At 42.0% G+C, this 16,978-nt stretch overlaps 1 protein-coding gene across 1 annotated transcript; it reads left to right on the forward strand.

The window, feature by feature from the left end:
- LOC134872324 (forkhead box protein O1-A-like) lies at positions 1-16,074 on the forward strand. Its single transcript, XM_063895582.1, has 4 exons — positions 1-795; positions 11,611-11,802; positions 12,179-13,357; positions 13,441-16,074. The coding sequence occupies exons 1-3, from the start codon at positions 229-231 to the stop codon at positions 13,331-13,333; spliced, it is 1,914 nt and encodes a 637-aa protein (XP_063751652.1). The 5' UTR covers positions 1-228; the 3' UTR covers positions 13,334-13,357; positions 13,441-16,074.
- Positions 16,075-16,978: the final 904 nt, after the last annotated feature.

Raw genomic sequence — 16,978 nt, forward strand, 5'->3', positions numbered from 1 at the left:
CACTCACTGACAGTTGAGAGTTGAGATTACTCGGTGCAGGATGGTGTGACTTCAGTGAGACCTTGAACGAAACATTTATCCAACTTTTATATTGCAAACCTCTTGTCTGGCTGATAAGTGGACTCTTGTGTTTGTGTGGACGCTAAACCACTTTACCTGTTGATTCCCCCCCCCCACCTTTATCTATTTTTGTATGCGAGTGTCTGTGACAGAGAGTCTGACTCAGGCATGGCTGAGGTACCGCAGCCGGTCGAAATAGACCCGGAATTTGAGCCTCTCTCCCGGCCGCGGTCCTGCACCTGGCCGCTTCCCCGACCGGAGCTCAACGACCCGGCCAGCTCCAACACCTCCTCACCGGCACCGTCGGTGCAGCAGGAGCCCGGAGGAAACACCGACTTCATCAGCAACCTCGGCTTGTTAGAGGAGGACTATGAAGAGTATGCGGACCAAAATGACTTTCAGTGTCGAGAGGGGAACTGTGTGCCTCCACAGCACCACCACCTCCATCCCCTCCAGCAGCCCCAGCAGCAGCTCCCCAGTCCTCTGCTGCCGCCTCAGCAGCAGCAGGTGCCGCCTCCGGGCGTCGCACCGCTGGGCAGCAGCTCAAGCCAGAGGAAGAGCAGCTCCTCCCGCCGTAACGCCTGGGGGAACATGTCGTACGCCGACCTGATCACCAAAGCCATAGACAGCACACCTGAGAAGAGGCTGACTCTGTCTCAGATTTACGACTGGATGGTGAAGAACGTGCCTTACTTCAAGGATAAAGGAGACAGCAACAGCTCCGCGGGCTGGAAGGTGAGTGTTGTTTAAGGTGAACCTGAGGGAGGGTGATGGTTGAGATGAAACCATAACGCCAAACCAAAAGTATAAACACAACATTAACACAAGTGTCATTCAATGCAGTTTCAATTCTTTCCAAAAGACTACTGAACCCTTAGGCAAACTTTCTGATGAAGTTTTTAACAAATCATTTTACTTTTGTTATTGCTGTATTAAGTAAATAGCATATAGATTAGTTTATTCTACTTCAGCCAACCTTCAACAGAAGTTTGATAAGATAAGATTGACTTTTTTGTCCCAGAAGCAGTACCGTAAACAAGGCATGGAACATAATATGATGAAAAAGGGTATAAACAAACAAACAAACAAACATAAACAGTAGATTTAAACAACCCCATAATAATAATAAGAAGAAGTCAAATACATGCATATTGACTGAAAGACATAAATCTGCATTTTAAATTAAATACAAATGTACAAGGCTCAGTGTGATATGTAAATGATGGTTGTTGAAGGGAAATGTGTTTGAGTCTGGTTATCAAAGAGATTACAGCAGCATACTCTGTTGAATATTCTTTATTATAGGGAATTTATGAAAACCATTTTGACATGTCTCAGAAAACCACAGGTGTAAATAACAAAAATGAATGATGGATGAAGTCCATGTGTTTTTTCCTACTCTGTCAGTCTGTGTTGTCACAGCAACTGTTTCCCAAAGCAGCAAAATACCTGCTGTGACTTCACTCAATGCTATGTGGTCAGTCAGTCGGTCCATCATGACTAAGCGATGAACCCATAGACAGAGCACTTTTCTAACTTTGGATGTGGATTTTATGCTCTGTACTTTTATTTCAAGCCAATAATTGTTTGCCATTAAGTGCTTTAAGTGTTTACGCATTAGATATAACTATGTTTTACGTACAGGTGTCACTACCCTTCTATAGTGTTTTCATATTTATTCTGTCTTTATTATACTGTCTATATTTAGTGTATTCAACTCCGGTGTTCAGTGTTTATACCCATATATACTGCCACACTATCCTTTAACTTTTTTTATCTCACATTTATTTTATTATCTTATGCATAACCTTGCTTTATACTGCTTTGATTGCACCTTTGGTTCAGATACTCAATGCATCACATGGTCTCAGTACTTCAGTACTCTGAGCAATAACAATAAGGTTGAATCTAATTTAATCTAAAACTTGTGAATAAACGGAGAACCATACTTTTTTTAAATCTCCCAGTGAAATGTTCTTCTCCGTTGTTATTCAGTGTAGTTTTGGCCAAATCCATGACAACATAATAAAAAATAAAAATGCTCAGTGGTTGCTCTTGAGTTATGAACCTTGGCTTGTTAGTAACCTTTGAAGTGTTGGAGTGTTTTCCTCTGTCAGCGGTTGTACACGCCTCTCTGCTGTGTCAGTGAGGAAACATAAAGCTCTGAAGCTGCCAGTAAATCTTGCTGTAAACATCCCAAACATCCAGAATAGTTCTCTCTGTACAATCCCGAACACCGCCAAAGCAGTACACAATACAAAGGACAGCCATCTTCTCATACCGAGAGGTTTCAGAACGGAGCTTGGTTGCAATCTGTTTTGATTGAGAAGGATAATGTGCAGAAACACACAGATTTTAGGTATACCTTTTCATATTTCCAAGCTAAATACTGTGGGAACAATCAATTCAGTACTACAACAACACATACTGACTCATGGTCGACGCAGCATTTCCACAGTCATGGAAAATTTGGTACAGTCCTGGAATTTTACAAAGCTGTGCTCTCTGGCCCTGGAAATATCGAGCACAAGGAGAAAGCAGGAGCCTAATGCCTGTACAAACATGCTAATCTGGGTCTTAATAATGTCTCGCCGGGGTCAGGAAGTTACTCAGCCATGATGGATAGAAATGAAATGAGGACAGAAAAAGTGAAGTAAATGAAACAAGCACACTCTAAAGTATTTCAGATTTGTAGCCCTTCCTGTAACCCTCTGCATTCTCACGAGACGTCATTTTGAAGTTATGTCCGGAAATGCCTTTGTGAACCTAAATCAAATATAGTTTCAATTGTTTAACACCCCCTTTGTGAACTCGATCACACCTTCCATTCTGACTAATGGCTCTGGTTTATCCTCCTTTACCTCATCTCTCTGCAGTTCATTATTGGTTCATATACAGTCGTTGCAGGGGCTGGTGGGAGTGCAATGAGGTTTTTGCCAGGGAAGCAGCACGGAGTAAACTGTTTCAGGGCTCTCCCCCTGACAATAACAGGAGGCGACACAAACAGCTCAATCAGTGTTGGGGAGTGTGTCGGAGGGGAAGGGGCTTGGGAGAAGGGAATGCTGGGAACAACGTCAAACATCCTCCATTCCTGAGCTGTGCGCTCATATCTTTGTGTCCCTATCTTCTAGAGTTTCCTCAGCGGATGCTGCAGCTTGGAGAAAGGGATTGCTGCTCTTTTTCCTGTCACTTCCTCCTCTGCCCTCTTCCAGGCCTTCTGTTGAAGGTGTTTGTACGAATTGAGCAAAGAGAGTTACACTTTTCAAAGGGCCAACTGCACCTTTATGCACCAAGATCGTTAAATATGATAATATATACGTTCAAACGGCTTCAGCAGACATCTTGCTCTCTTTCTCTGCTGTTCTCGCTCCACTGCTTTTAAAGTTGGGTTATAAATGTGATATCTGATCATCATCTGATCATTTAACTCAACTTAAGTCCTTTTTTCGTGTAGCCACTCTTTGCATCGTCGGCCATTCAACAAAGCAGCAAACCCCGCAATAACAATGGCACTAAGCTGTTTATCTTTAATATTAAACCAACCTCTGCATTCCTGATTGTTGGCATGCTTCCCTGGGCTTTGGAACCACCGGCTGATAGTTATTTTTACACTTTCCTGTTAAAAAAACACTGCAGTTCCCCCCCCTACAATGAACTATGATGCATTTCCTGCAGAGTGGATGGAAAACAGTGCCATGTGTTAACATCCCCGCCCTGCAAAACATGAGGGTCAGGGCTGGAAAAAGAGGAGGACCCGACAGGAGAGAGCAGACATCGATAAATCATGTTTGTGTGTCTCATTCTATGTAAAGTCATTCTATTCCATTTCCCGCCACATGCTAAAAGAAATCATCGACCTGGTTGTTATTATGTTTTGTATCATCATGGCTCATCTATTGACTTTACTCTCCACATACATGATTGTAATGACAGATAGAGATAAGCCAGAGACCTCATGGTGGGTGGAGGGCGTTGAGTTTGAACCTCAGTGATTATACAGCTCCACCTAGAAAACTGAAGGTGGGTGGAGGGCAGGGCGAGGGCAGGGCGAGGGCAACGCCACTGCAGCTATAATGTAGCTTCCTGTCTCCCTCATGTCATGGAGATTATTTTTTGTTTCCCACCAAAAATATTGCGGTGATCATGACGCCTCTACCACAAGAGAGGGCCCCTGCCAACTGGAAGGACTGGTTCCCCTGGGGTATTGGTGGGTCTAAGAGTGGCAGTGTGCAACATGCAAGCTGCTTTACCATCTTACTGGTAAAGCCACTGTTTTTCTCACTGAACTGTGACGTTAAATAACGGAACAGGAAGTTAACCTGATGCAGAAGAAATGAGGTGTTCATTCCAAAACATGTAAGACAGTTTTTTTCACAACAGCACTTTTCAAAGGTCATGAACGGGTGTAAAGGCCATTGAGTGCTGCAGCAATGAGTCTGAAAACCCGGATATGAGTTCGCATTTTTGCAGTTGTGTGAAAGATATAGATGTTTTTGTCAGTATTGTTAAATGCCTGAACCGCTGGGGGTTAACGCAAGCTTAATAGACTGTAACAATTAGTTCTACGACATCAAATATGTCCGTAACTACTCAACTTTTTCAAGTGTCCCTATTGTGCTCATTTTCAGGGTCATATTTGTATTTTGTTCCTTTACTATGACATGTCTCCATGCTTTAATGTTCAGAAAGCTCTTTATTTTTCTAATACTGCCTGTGCTACAGCTCCTCTTTTCACCCTCTGTCTGAAACCAGAGCCCAGTCTGCTCTGATTGGTCAGCTGGCCGGTTCTGTTGTGCGCTGTTGTGATTGGTCAACCGCTTAGAGAGCAGGGGGGAGGGGGTTTCTGTGGGAGAGAAACTCCCTCTGCAGACCATTTACATGCACTAAAACCTGTATACCACACTACAAAAAAAGGGAAACCCCGAAAGAGCATAATGGGGCCTCTTTAATGAGACTACAGACGTTGTTGTGGACAGGTCATTAAGCCAAACAATAGTCTGCCTTTAGCTTAATGTTGTTGACGTTGAAGTCATGTGGCTGAAGTCTTTTAGGTGTTTAGTTTGTCCCAGTGATTGCACAAACCCTTTACAAACCATAAATATTGTGTAAACGTGGATTATCTTGCTCAACAACACATGTAAGTATCACAAACTTTTGTTTGAAACACAGCTTATTCTCGTCAATTACCCGAAATCCACTAGAAATATCCCAGGCAGCCCGAGTGACACATCATCTCTGGAACGGTCCATTGGATTGTTGTGCCACACAGATATTGAGTCAATTTAGGTATTTACATGTATGTATGCACAAGCACTTGACGAATAAATAAACAACGTGATCGCCTGCAGTTATGTTTGCAGTCACTGTGAAGTGGTTCTATTTAAGTACATTATTCAACGCAGATGTCAAAAGGGCCCCTACACTACAAATCTGGCGCCTGATGTCTGCACAGACCCGAACTAGTCACAGACAACACTAACAGTATTTATTCAAGATAAGCTGAGTTGCTAAATGAAACACGCTCACTCCATTAGAGCAAAATCTCCCAGTTTATGGAAGTTAGACATAATTCACCGACTTGCTGACTTTCTTCCAAGTGAAGTTTTGCATTTATTGATGACTAATGACAATTATAGGATAAACAATTATTGATAAATAGGACCAGAAAGTGAAGTTTATTCAGATAATTGTGTTGTGGCTCCCGGGATAGCAGTGTTGTTCTATCGGCTAAGTCCTGACAGAAATTTGAATTCAACCACTGCATGGTTTGCCACAACATTTTACACAGACATTAATAGTGCCCTGTGGAGGAGTGCGAATGACTGTTGGTCCCATGCCTTTTTTTTGAGTCAATGAAAGATCAATTTTTTGTGGTTATAATTGAATTTATGGACAGACCTTTGTGTTTCTTCTTTATGGGCAACTTTTAAACGAATCAGGGGCTCTGCTCGGGTTTGTGAACTCTGTTTGAGGACACAGACCTGCAAAGAGGCCACAAAAAGAGGCAAGAAAAAGTCAGCTATTTATCTTGGGATCACAAGGTTAAAAAAGGGAGGCCTGCCCTTAACTTAAGAGGCCCTCTGAAAGCTTCAAGTAACCCTATGAAGAAAAGGAGGCTCGGGGCAGGGGCTTTCAAAGAGGAGCTCATAGCTTCAGGGAGGAGGGGGAGAGCAGTCAGCTGACTGGCTTTCTGTGTGCCGATGCCTGTGTACAGTCCGCTGTCTACACATGTGTGAGTTTGTGGAATCTACGGCATGTGGCTTTCCGCATTGTCCTCCAGTCCCGCGCAGGATAATAATCCCCCCCACTCTATGTTATGTTCACACAAAGAACCTGACCTCAAATCCATTATGCAAAATATAATGGACATGGGTGCAAGTGAAGAAATATTGTGTAAAGGAAAAGGAATTAGAAGTAATTGAGATTAGTATCTGTAAAAAAAACTGTTGGCCTTTTTACCCTTTGAAGTGTGCAAAGAATCTCAAGATTAAGTTTAAAGATCAAGATCTGATCTGCTTAGTTTTCCTTAATATTGTGCATTATTTGAGTGTGTTTCCTTTTTATCAGCTGCACACCAAGAGAGGATGTTTAAAAGTGCTAATTTTCCTCCTGGTTGTATATTAAAGCCTGAACTCCGAACACAAAGCTCCCCATTCCTTTTCATAGTCCCACTTTGAAACCTTTGCAGAAGTAGGTCACTCAGTTTGATGCTCAGTGTTAATGAAGTAACCTGTATTGTGCCAGGAGCCATGAAGAGGCGACGTGGTCTGCACACTGAGCTGAAGGGCTCTTCTTCTTCTGCCGTGCTCGCCTTTTTTACCGCCCTGTAATGCAAAACTCAGGGCCCACACACTCATTTTCATCTTCCTGGGTCAGAGGAGAAAGGGGGGAGGGGTGCACAGGAAGACACTGTCAGGAAGTGGCTTGTCCTTTTACTGTAATCTCTGCAAGTTGTGTGCACTGTAATTCCCTTATTCACACTGAGTATCGTTCTGTGGTGATATTGTAAAATGACTACAGATATTAAAGATAGCAGCTGTGATTTACTGTCAGCTTTCTTCAATGCTGTTTTTGCACCAAGCAAGAGCCTTCATAAAGTGCAATATAAAGAAGCAGTGTGTGAAGTCAAACAGTGTAAACCCTTGTCTCACAAGATCAACAAGATATTTGTTATTTAAAAATAAGATGATTTTCCCCTTTCTTCATTTAGCAGCTGAAGACATTGCTGTCTTTGTGTCTTGAATTTTAATAACACAGGAATAAAAAATATGAATGGAGTATTGTCTTTTAGCAGAATCATATTGCCATTATATGAATATATTTTTTTGAGACCTCATTTTACAATCAATTTGAAATAATAATTAATAGCAACTCAATATAATGCGTCCCAATAAAAACAACAAGCTTTGACATTATATATTCTTACTCTTATAAAACTGCCACAACCTCACTTGGTTTGGTATTACCAATGGCTAATGGTTGCTAAAATGAGCTACTGTTAGCTAACTTTAAGAACACATTTCTGCGCAACTGATATAACTGAGATACTTCTGAACATTTCAATTAACTTGGTGTTTTCTATTTTGGGATAAAACCCAAATATTTTATTCAGTGAGATGCTTAAACTTAGTGTAGCAGTAGCTCAAATATAGAAATGTTAGCAAACTGCTACATTAGCCTAATCTGCAAGATACGGAGGCTGCTAACATGAGCTAACGTTAGCCACAATATGCTACTTGTAAAACGAGACAGTGGAAGGTTTAAGTAGCAGCTAAACCTCTGAGTTTGACATGGTTTTATTGCTAAACATGTTTTGTCGTTACTGTAAGGCCAAGACATGTCTGCACATTTAAAGTGACTGTTTTTCCCTCCAATCTTTTCGTCACTCGCTCGAGGGCTCATTGGCTGAGGTACAGATATGAGTAGCAGATGGTCTCCAGCAGTCGTGCTCCTGTGGGGATCCTTTCTCCTGTCTGTGGTCATGTCTGGAGCTGTATGTAAAGCGTTTGGACCGGTGGAACGTGAGGCCACTTTCACTGTGAGGCTGCACCTGTCCCTGTAACTGGGCCTTGTTTGTTTACTCGCCCTACTGACAGTTACTGCGACCTCCCGCTTCACTACACAAGAAACAGCAGCTGTGTTGATTGTTTTGAAGTCCGGTAGGAGGAGTCGTTCATGTGGCAGCGGTTAGTCACCAAGAAATTGAACACAGATGAATTTTAGAGATCATTGAGTGCATTTAGTGAGTTGTAAAATGGTGGATAATTCATAACAAATCTACCATATACCGGAGTTGGATTTCTGCATTTACATTGTTCAACATGTTGCATTTCTGAAATTGAAAATAGATTTTGTCAGAAGCAATAAGACCTTTCCCATCTCAGGCATCCCTGCACCCACTGACCTAGAAACAGAGCAATGTTGAAACTCTCATATTCTTCAGTGTAGTGCCAGATTATGTCAATTTAATTCTTTCACAGAGATCATGACTCTACCCACAAACACAAAACCAACAGTATCATATTAAACTATTTTGTAATGACATATTTTCTTGCAATGCATCAAATTTCTTCCAGCTTGTGTTTGATCACTACTGAAAGTACTTAATGGATCCTTTTACGTCACTTATAGGCTCCGTAATCTGTGCCTGGGAACTCCCCTAGTAGCCGTGAAAGGTCAATGAGGAGCACACAGACTTCTTAGTGCCCCACATTCATATCCAGCTACAGGTGCACATATTTAATTTCAAAGCCGGTTAAAACACGAGGACCGTGACAATATGTTTTATAAAAGTTTAGCAACAATGCGACATATAGGCCACCTTTGGTCAGGCTTTCAGGAGCACGATGTGTGAACGGGGCACCTCCTGAATAAGTGAGGCGGGGGATGTCTTTTGTTCTCTTTGGGCTGAGGTGAGGTCTGTCTCAGACAAGGATTATCCCCGGCAGAGGAGAGTAATTCCTCTTCGCAGGGCCCAGTCATGCAGCCCATGATCTATTGTGGGCAGTAATCATTTGCATATCACTAGTGATCTCAGCTGTCTGCGAGCGACTCATGTCATCTTGGTTTTAGTGGAGTATAGGTTAGTTCACAGACTGAAGCTGTGCCACACACTGCTCAGATCTCATGTCCTCTGCTATTGACTCATTTCCTGTCTTATGGTTACAGATTGAGATCATGTAAAAAAAAAGAGAGAACGTTTTGATCAAATCACATCTATGTTAAAGGAATAGTTTGATATTTCAGAAAAGATTTGCTCTCATTGTTTTGCACAAAGAGATAGAAAATGAGAAGTCACTCGAATCACCCTTAGTCTCATTGTGGATCAATAAAGTAAAATAAGAATTGAGGGAATCTGCTCTTATTATACATAATCACACATCATATTACTTCAGTATGTTTTACATATGTACCATAATGCATAGCTCTTCAAAGTCACTCATGAGAATATTCCCAGTTATTCTGCAAATAGAAATCACCAAAAATCTACCAATCGGGAGTTTTTTTCATCACGTTCTAGATAAAACTTCTACTGTCCTATCGCTAAACTGAGTCAGATTTTGCATTGCATCGTAAAGACATGAAGTGAGCGTTAACTCCCCTTCACGTCTCTTCAGCTTGTGCAGGATGTCGTCTGACACAGGAAGCCTTATATAAAAGTCAGTGAAAGAGAAGGGAGGAGACCCGGGGGGGGTTTGTTGTGGTGAGTCAGAAAGTAGACCCAACAGCATGTCTGTGAATCTTCTCCTCCTCCTCCTCCTCCTCCTCCTCCTCCTCTCTCTGTTCCTGCTCCATCCAACCTGGTTGCATAGCTTTGTGAGCGCAGGCTGAGGAGCTCGTGTTCAGCACACAGTGAACCCATTGACCTCAGCTCTGCCGGCAAAAACATCTCACTCTGACGCCCTCCCCATCCTCGCTTCGAACTCTGTAACCTTCCCCCCATTTTCTTTTTCAGTAAAACATTTCTCATTCATGCACAGCTCGCTGCCTCCGATTTATAGTTTGGGCTAAAGCTTGCTGTGGTTCGGTGCCTTTGTATGGGGACAGTCAACCCAAACAATGCTCACTATATCCTAAGTATGTTCTATTCCTAGAACGAAGTGTCATTCAGGTTCTAGTTATGAACAAAATGCTTAGAAATGTGTTCATTTCTCAATGTTCGGATGATTCCATATGCACTGAACGCCCCGGACCAACATTTGATGTCCATTGAGAGCAGTCTATACAGTACATTTGTGTCCTGTGTGACCATGTCTGTGTTCCTTAACCATCGTTGTTTTTCTTCCTGAGAGAGTTACCGCAGGAGGCGCCTCTGCGTTCTTTTTAGAGTTCATAACATAGCATTAGAGAGAGAGGACTGAGTGAGGCTTTAGGTGTATACATGTTAGCATAAGGAAATGTGACCACATTGCAAGTTGGGTAAACCCAGTCTCATTTTCTGAAGAATCTGCTCTTTCAGGAAGAAAAAACTGCTGCTGGAGGAAGGGTGGGAAAAGCCTGTGCAGATCAAACATGGTGTAAATCACAGGAAACATTATGATTATGGCTTACGGTGAGGAGGGAGAAGAATGACCACCGTAATGTAGGACTTTTCCAAGCAAGACCTGTTCCCATATTTATATAGTGCACAATTAATGACACGACATATCCCAGTCTTGCTTCCTCATGCCAAAGTAACATATATATATTTTGCTGGAGAGTGCGGAGGGGAAAAGGCTCAGCAGACACAATATTGTTGACGGAGGATATGGGCATATGCATGTACTTCCTGTTCATCTGCTGGCTTTGACGTCACACTCATCCAACAGCTCCTGCTCCACTCCGTATGAAAAATGACAAATATTTCCTCTGCAGCGATACACCTCCTCATCTCATTCCCTGAAAGAAGCGATTAGGGATGACTGTGTTCCCTTACAGTCACATTTGAAAAAGACATAATAATGATACTGTTGCATTAAAAGAATTGGGGATTACTAGCAGGATTACTATGTTTCTAAAGAACTAATAGTGTTTGTTGTGAATCTATATGCCTACTGCCTGAATCTGCTTTACGGTTTTCACTTTCTTTGGTTCATTTGTTCTTTTTGAATTCAGCAGGTGAACCTACATGTTCATAAAGTTGTTGTGTGAGATTAACTGTGTGTGCGTTAAACTAAATCAGAGCATTTTCTGTCAGCTCACACTGGATTTCTGCTCCTTTAAACTGTAGTCTGTGCTAATGTGTTTCAGTGATGGTGTATAGGCTTCTGTCTGAGTATGCTAAATGAAAGGCAGGTTTTCCTATCAATAAAACCTCTGAGCAGAGGACACTTTTTTGATCCTAAAAATCTTGATTTCTAACGTGACAATGTTCTGTTGTCTTACATAATACACCTTGTTTTTATTTGCATTGCATTTGATTTATAAAGGAATCAGAAATAATCTGGATACATTATCTTAATATTGTGATGCTCGGATTATCTTACTGATTATTGTTTTTGTTTAAAGATAACTAGTAATTAAAGTACCACCGCCTATCCTCTGTTTACAAATGGTTCTTTCTTCATCCAGAACTCCATCAGACACAACCTGTCGCTGCACAGCCGCTTTGTGCGCATACAGAACGAGGGGACGGGCAAAAGCTCCTGGTGGATGTTGAACCCAGAGGGGGGAAAGACCGGGAAGTCCCCTCGGCGCAGAGCAGCCTCCATGGACAACAACAGTAAGTTCGCCAAGAGCAGAGGAAGGGCCACGAAGAAAAAGGTACAGTCCCTCCTTTTATTTAACACAATACTCACTCATACGATCAGTGTGTTCTCTGCGCTGTTTTTCTAATCTGCTTAATCTGTGTTAATGGAATAGTTTAACTTTTTAGAAAAAACAGTCATCTGCCCTTTTAGAAAATTAGCTCTAAGTCACGATTATCCTGAGCCAAATAATCACAATTCAAGATATAATCCTTACAGTATAATCATAAAGATATGCTTAAAACACTTGAAATGGCACGAAGACATACTGAATTTGCCTGACATTGTGTAAGGTAAAATGTCCCGCTGCAAAAATGATGAATCAATAAAGTAAAATAAAAATGTAATAGTTCTTTTTAATGGTAGTCTGGTTCATGTTTTTCTATCTTTAGATGGCTCTACAGGAAGAGGTTGAGGGGGGAGCAGGCAGCCCTGGTTCCCAGTACTCTAACTGGCTGGGGAGCCCAAACTCTCACAGTAATGAGGACTTTGAAGCCTGGAGCTCCTTCAGGACGCGCACCAGCTCTGACGCCAGCACCCTCAGTGGCTGCCATTCGCCTTTCCCTCCTGACGCGGATGACCTCGGCGAGTCTGACGGCCACATGATGTACCCCGGAGCGTCGGGAACCAAGATAACCTCCCCTCTGCCCAGCCTGTCTGAGGTGGCCGGATCCATGCGCCAGCACGGCTCAGAGATCGTCATGGAGGGTCTGCTGGATAACCTGAACCTGCTGCCCCCTAAAACCCCACAGCTGGTTTCTGACTCCACACATTCATCAAATGCTGCCATGCTTCAGAGCGGCCCCTACAGCTCCGCCGGCTTGACCCCGCTCCCACAGAAAGACTACCGCAAATGCATGTACAGCCAGGTCAGGATGAATAACCTGTCCCCCGCCCCCCTGCAGACGCTCCCAGAGACCAAGCCGGGCTTTGGGGCTTATGAGAACCAGTACATCTGCCCCGCTGGCCTCCTCAAAGACCTGCTGACCTCAGATGCAGAAGCCAGTAGGGAGGTGGGGAGGGGAGGTTGCCAACTGCCCCCTTACAGCCGCCAGAGCCACATGGGGGGTCATAACGGGGTAAAAATGATGAACACTCCTCAGAGTCACCCAGGTCCTCATGTTAATCCACAAGCTATACATAGACAGGGTCCTCCGAGCTCACACGATTTGAATAGCTGTAACATGATCCCCCTGACTAGTCTGACTAGTCCTTCAGGGGCCCCTCATCGAATGACCAGCCTGAGGACATTCAAGCAGCTGCCCCGCGGACACCCAGCACACACTTACGCTGTTTCCACCGGCTACGGCAGCAACAGCGGCTACAGGGCGCTCAGCTCGGTCCACCCCCACAGTCATCACCAGGAGCGGCTGCCCAGCGACCTGGACAACGTGTCCCTCGAGAGGCTTGAGTGTGACATGGAGACAGTGCTCCATGACACCCTCATGGACGGCGGGGCCCTCGACTTTAACTTTGAACCCGCAGCCGGGCCTCACGGGTTCCCCCAGAGGGTGAAGACCACCACACACAGCTGGGTGTCAGGATAGGAGCCATGGTGGTGTCACAAAAAGGTGAGACTGACATAAAGCCTTGCAGGAAGTTGTTGTTGTTGTTGTTGTTTTCCTCTCTGACAGTTTTCTGTTCCCCCTCACAGGTTTTTCTCTCAGTGCCATGTTGCTGTTCACCTTCATTCAGAGGCTGGAAACTGTAAATCGACCGCCAGCCATCCTTTTACACAGAGCCACAAAAAGTTATTGTAAAATAGCAAACTATTCTTGCTTGGACTTTCAAAACTGGAAACAAATATTTGTTTATTTCTGCTGGTTTGTTTTTTATATAAAGATGTACAATACCGTGAATTACACATACAGAAGACAGCATCAAAGTGCCGAACAAGCAAAGTCTTAGTCATTTGTGTAGGACTTAGAGATTTACCAACTCACTTAAATGTACTCACAGGTTTGGTTTGACCACACACTGTACTGTTGGTGGAGGTAGAGGATTTGTATTTGCCAACCTCCATTGAAACTACCCAATTAAAGTAGTGTCGGTCCTGCACAGCAGCATATCTTCGATGAGCTAACATTATTAAGGATTATTCTAACAGTCCAATAAAAAGTAGAGGGTTTTTTTTTTTTCATTCTGGGCTTGAAACGTAAAGAGGGATATGAAAACTGCTCCCAGATCTTTGAAGGAGGACATGGTATTATATTCTAGCGGACAATAAAACCTGCTAAATTGGACAAATTGACACTATTCTTAAGAGTCAAGCCTTTAAAGCGAAATGCTTTCACAAGTGGAAACCTATTCATTCCACTTAATGCAAGATAAAACGATATATCATCTGCAAAAGTGAATTAAAAGGACCCATGAGAGCAGTATATTTTAAGGGGAATTGACTCTTAATAACCACAAAAAAGGTAATTAAAAAAACACCAATAAATCTTGAATTCATCGCCATAGATTAAATGTTTATGAACAGATGAGCTCTGCACTCAAATTGAGAACCAGCCATGTCTCCTCGCCTTTAGATGTCGTTTGTATATATGAGTGAAATCAATTAATCATCCATATAGTGTATTAAGGTATTTATTTCAGTTTGAATTTTAAGTATAGCCGTTTGTTCTTGTAAAGTGAAATGTGTGCCTACGCTGTTGCGATGTATATACTGCATTTGAGGGGCTTTTTTTTCTTGTTGCATCAAACATACATTCTATTGAAGAAGCAAAGGACAGACACTTTATGAAGTGGCCTTCTAGTAATCATCAAATCATCAATACAAACTGGATCCGTACAGCCCAATATCAAATAACACATTTGTCTCAGGGGGCTTTACACACCACACTCAACAAACGTGAAAATTACAGAATATAAAATAAAATACAATTCACTCTAAATCCATATCAATCTCAATGAATACAGAGGCTGTGTCCTCCTAGTTATGTTGGTTATTCTTGAGTATTTTCAGAAATGGGGGACACCTATAGAGAATAATGCCTTTGTATTTTGTGCTTTTGGGGGCTAAATGTTGCCTTCAGGGAAAACCTACATGAACCTTTGTGACAATTAGATATTTAAACACACTTTAGTTAAGAAAGAACCTTTAGAAACTGCATTTGGATGATCTGAAAAGTGATCAAATTCTTGAAAAAGGGACATTTTTGACTTAAAATCAGAAATCAGCAATTCTTTATTAGTCCCACAACGGGGAAATGTGAATGCATGATACAGTGGGAGAAGCGGTAGATTAGAGACGTGATGCCTTCAGGAGATACCCTGCATGAACCTCTGTTACATTAGTGCCTTCTACCACAGTTTTAGTTCAGATCAACTTTTCAAAACTGCATTTGGATTAACTGGAAATCAGTTTTCTAAGTATTTGGGGTTTTTCACCTGAACTAAAATGCCTGAAGCAGTGGGAGGAGCAGTAGGCGGAGAGACTGATGATGGAAACAGATGGTCACATTTAACATTTAGTTGACACAATTCATTTTTTACCTCCCAGCCGCTACGGTTTTTATGCACCAAAGCTATCTACTCTACCAAACACGTTTCAAAGAAATCGTGCCAATGAACTGTGCCTACTCTGTCTCACAGTAATGCTGTACATATTAGCGTTACCTTTTTGTGTATGAATATGATTTTTACTGATCAGTCTGAAGTATTATACTATATCTATGGTTGTGTTTAGAAATGGTTGTTTACATATCTCAGTCCAGATCATATCAATTAATATACAAACACTCATACCTCAAAATATTTTACCTCTGAAGTGTCGGAGGAATTTCTCCGGACATTTTCCTCAGTGAGTAACGTGTCTGCGTTTTTGACACGCATATTTTTGTACATATTTCTTTTTGTATGTATTTGATTATTGCTGATTGGACCTGTGACGCACCGTTTGCCTTCTTATTCCTAGTATTTTCTTGTGCTTGAGGATTATAGCCATTAGTTTCTAGTAAATGTATTGTGCCATAAATCTGCATTTGTGTAAAATACATGTTTTGAAAGATTAAAAAATAAAGTGGATTCATGTGTTGTTAAGAAAAAAACTCAAGGACAATTATTCCCTAAAGAGAATTAATTTATTTCATGGAATAAAGCTTCTACTTTTGTAATTATTATTATTAAAGCTTATCAGAAATAAATGTGGGATGGGAGCATCTATATTGTGGGTTAAATCGCTACCTTGAAGAAGTGAGATTTTGTTATCTTCTATTTTTTTTTTAAAGAGAGTATAATGCATTTTTATATCTAATCTTTGACATTAAAGACATGATGAAGCCTACTTATGTGTACGATTCTGTTTTATCACTGCTATCCACACACTCTCTACCTATCTATTCAGTGCATTACATCACCATGTTCACTGAAGGAAGCATTCTCTGTGTCTTTATCACAGTAGAACATTAAGACAATAAGGATGTAAGTAAATAACAGCAGCTATTAAATCTGTATTTAAGTTGAATTTAATCCGTCTGCTGCTTTGCTGCCCATTAACACATTATTTTCAGGGTTTTTATGAATTTCTGGAACATTCTGGACATGCTAATGGTCTGCAATGGCTAAAATCCCAAAGTGTTTACTTTTAGAGGGAGTTTCTCTCCCACACACTCCTCCCTCCATGAAATGCCTCCATTAGACTCCTTTTTTTTACTTCTGTAACACAGTTACATCACTATGTAACATTTGGATTTTATCGGCTAACGCTCACATTGTATGTGATAGGCTCAGGGGAGGGACATCTCTTAGTGGTTGACCAATCACAACAGAGCCGGCCAGCTAACCAATCAGAGCAGACTGGGCTCTGGTTTCAGACAGAGGGTGAAAAGAGGTGCTGTAGCACAGGCAGGATGAGAACAATAAAGAGCTTTGTGAACATTAAAGCAGACATTTGGGGATCAGCAAGACTGCAGTTTTCACCTGGCGTGACTTGAGGTTATTATCACTCCAGTGCATCTTAAACAGTGAGGCTGGCTGTGAGGAAGGAGGTTCGTGCAGAAAGGACACCCGCCATTAAACACACATGCAGCCCACATGCTCTCATCCCGACCCTCAGAGGTCACACAGGTCACTGAGGTCAGTAAACCCGTAGAGTCAAGGATCTTTGGGAATTTTTAGGTCAAACAGGAATCATATACAACAAACACATATAGAATATGAGCGTCTGTTTTTTTGTGGTGGACGATAAC

The sequence above is a fragment of the Eleginops maclovinus genome, chromosome 11 (genome assembly GCF_036324505.1).
Source record: "Eleginops maclovinus isolate JMC-PN-2008 ecotype Puerto Natales chromosome 11, JC_Emac_rtc_rv5, whole genome shotgun sequence".
Taxonomy (NCBI): Eukaryota; Metazoa; Chordata; class Actinopteri; order Perciformes; family Eleginopidae; genus Eleginops; species Eleginops maclovinus.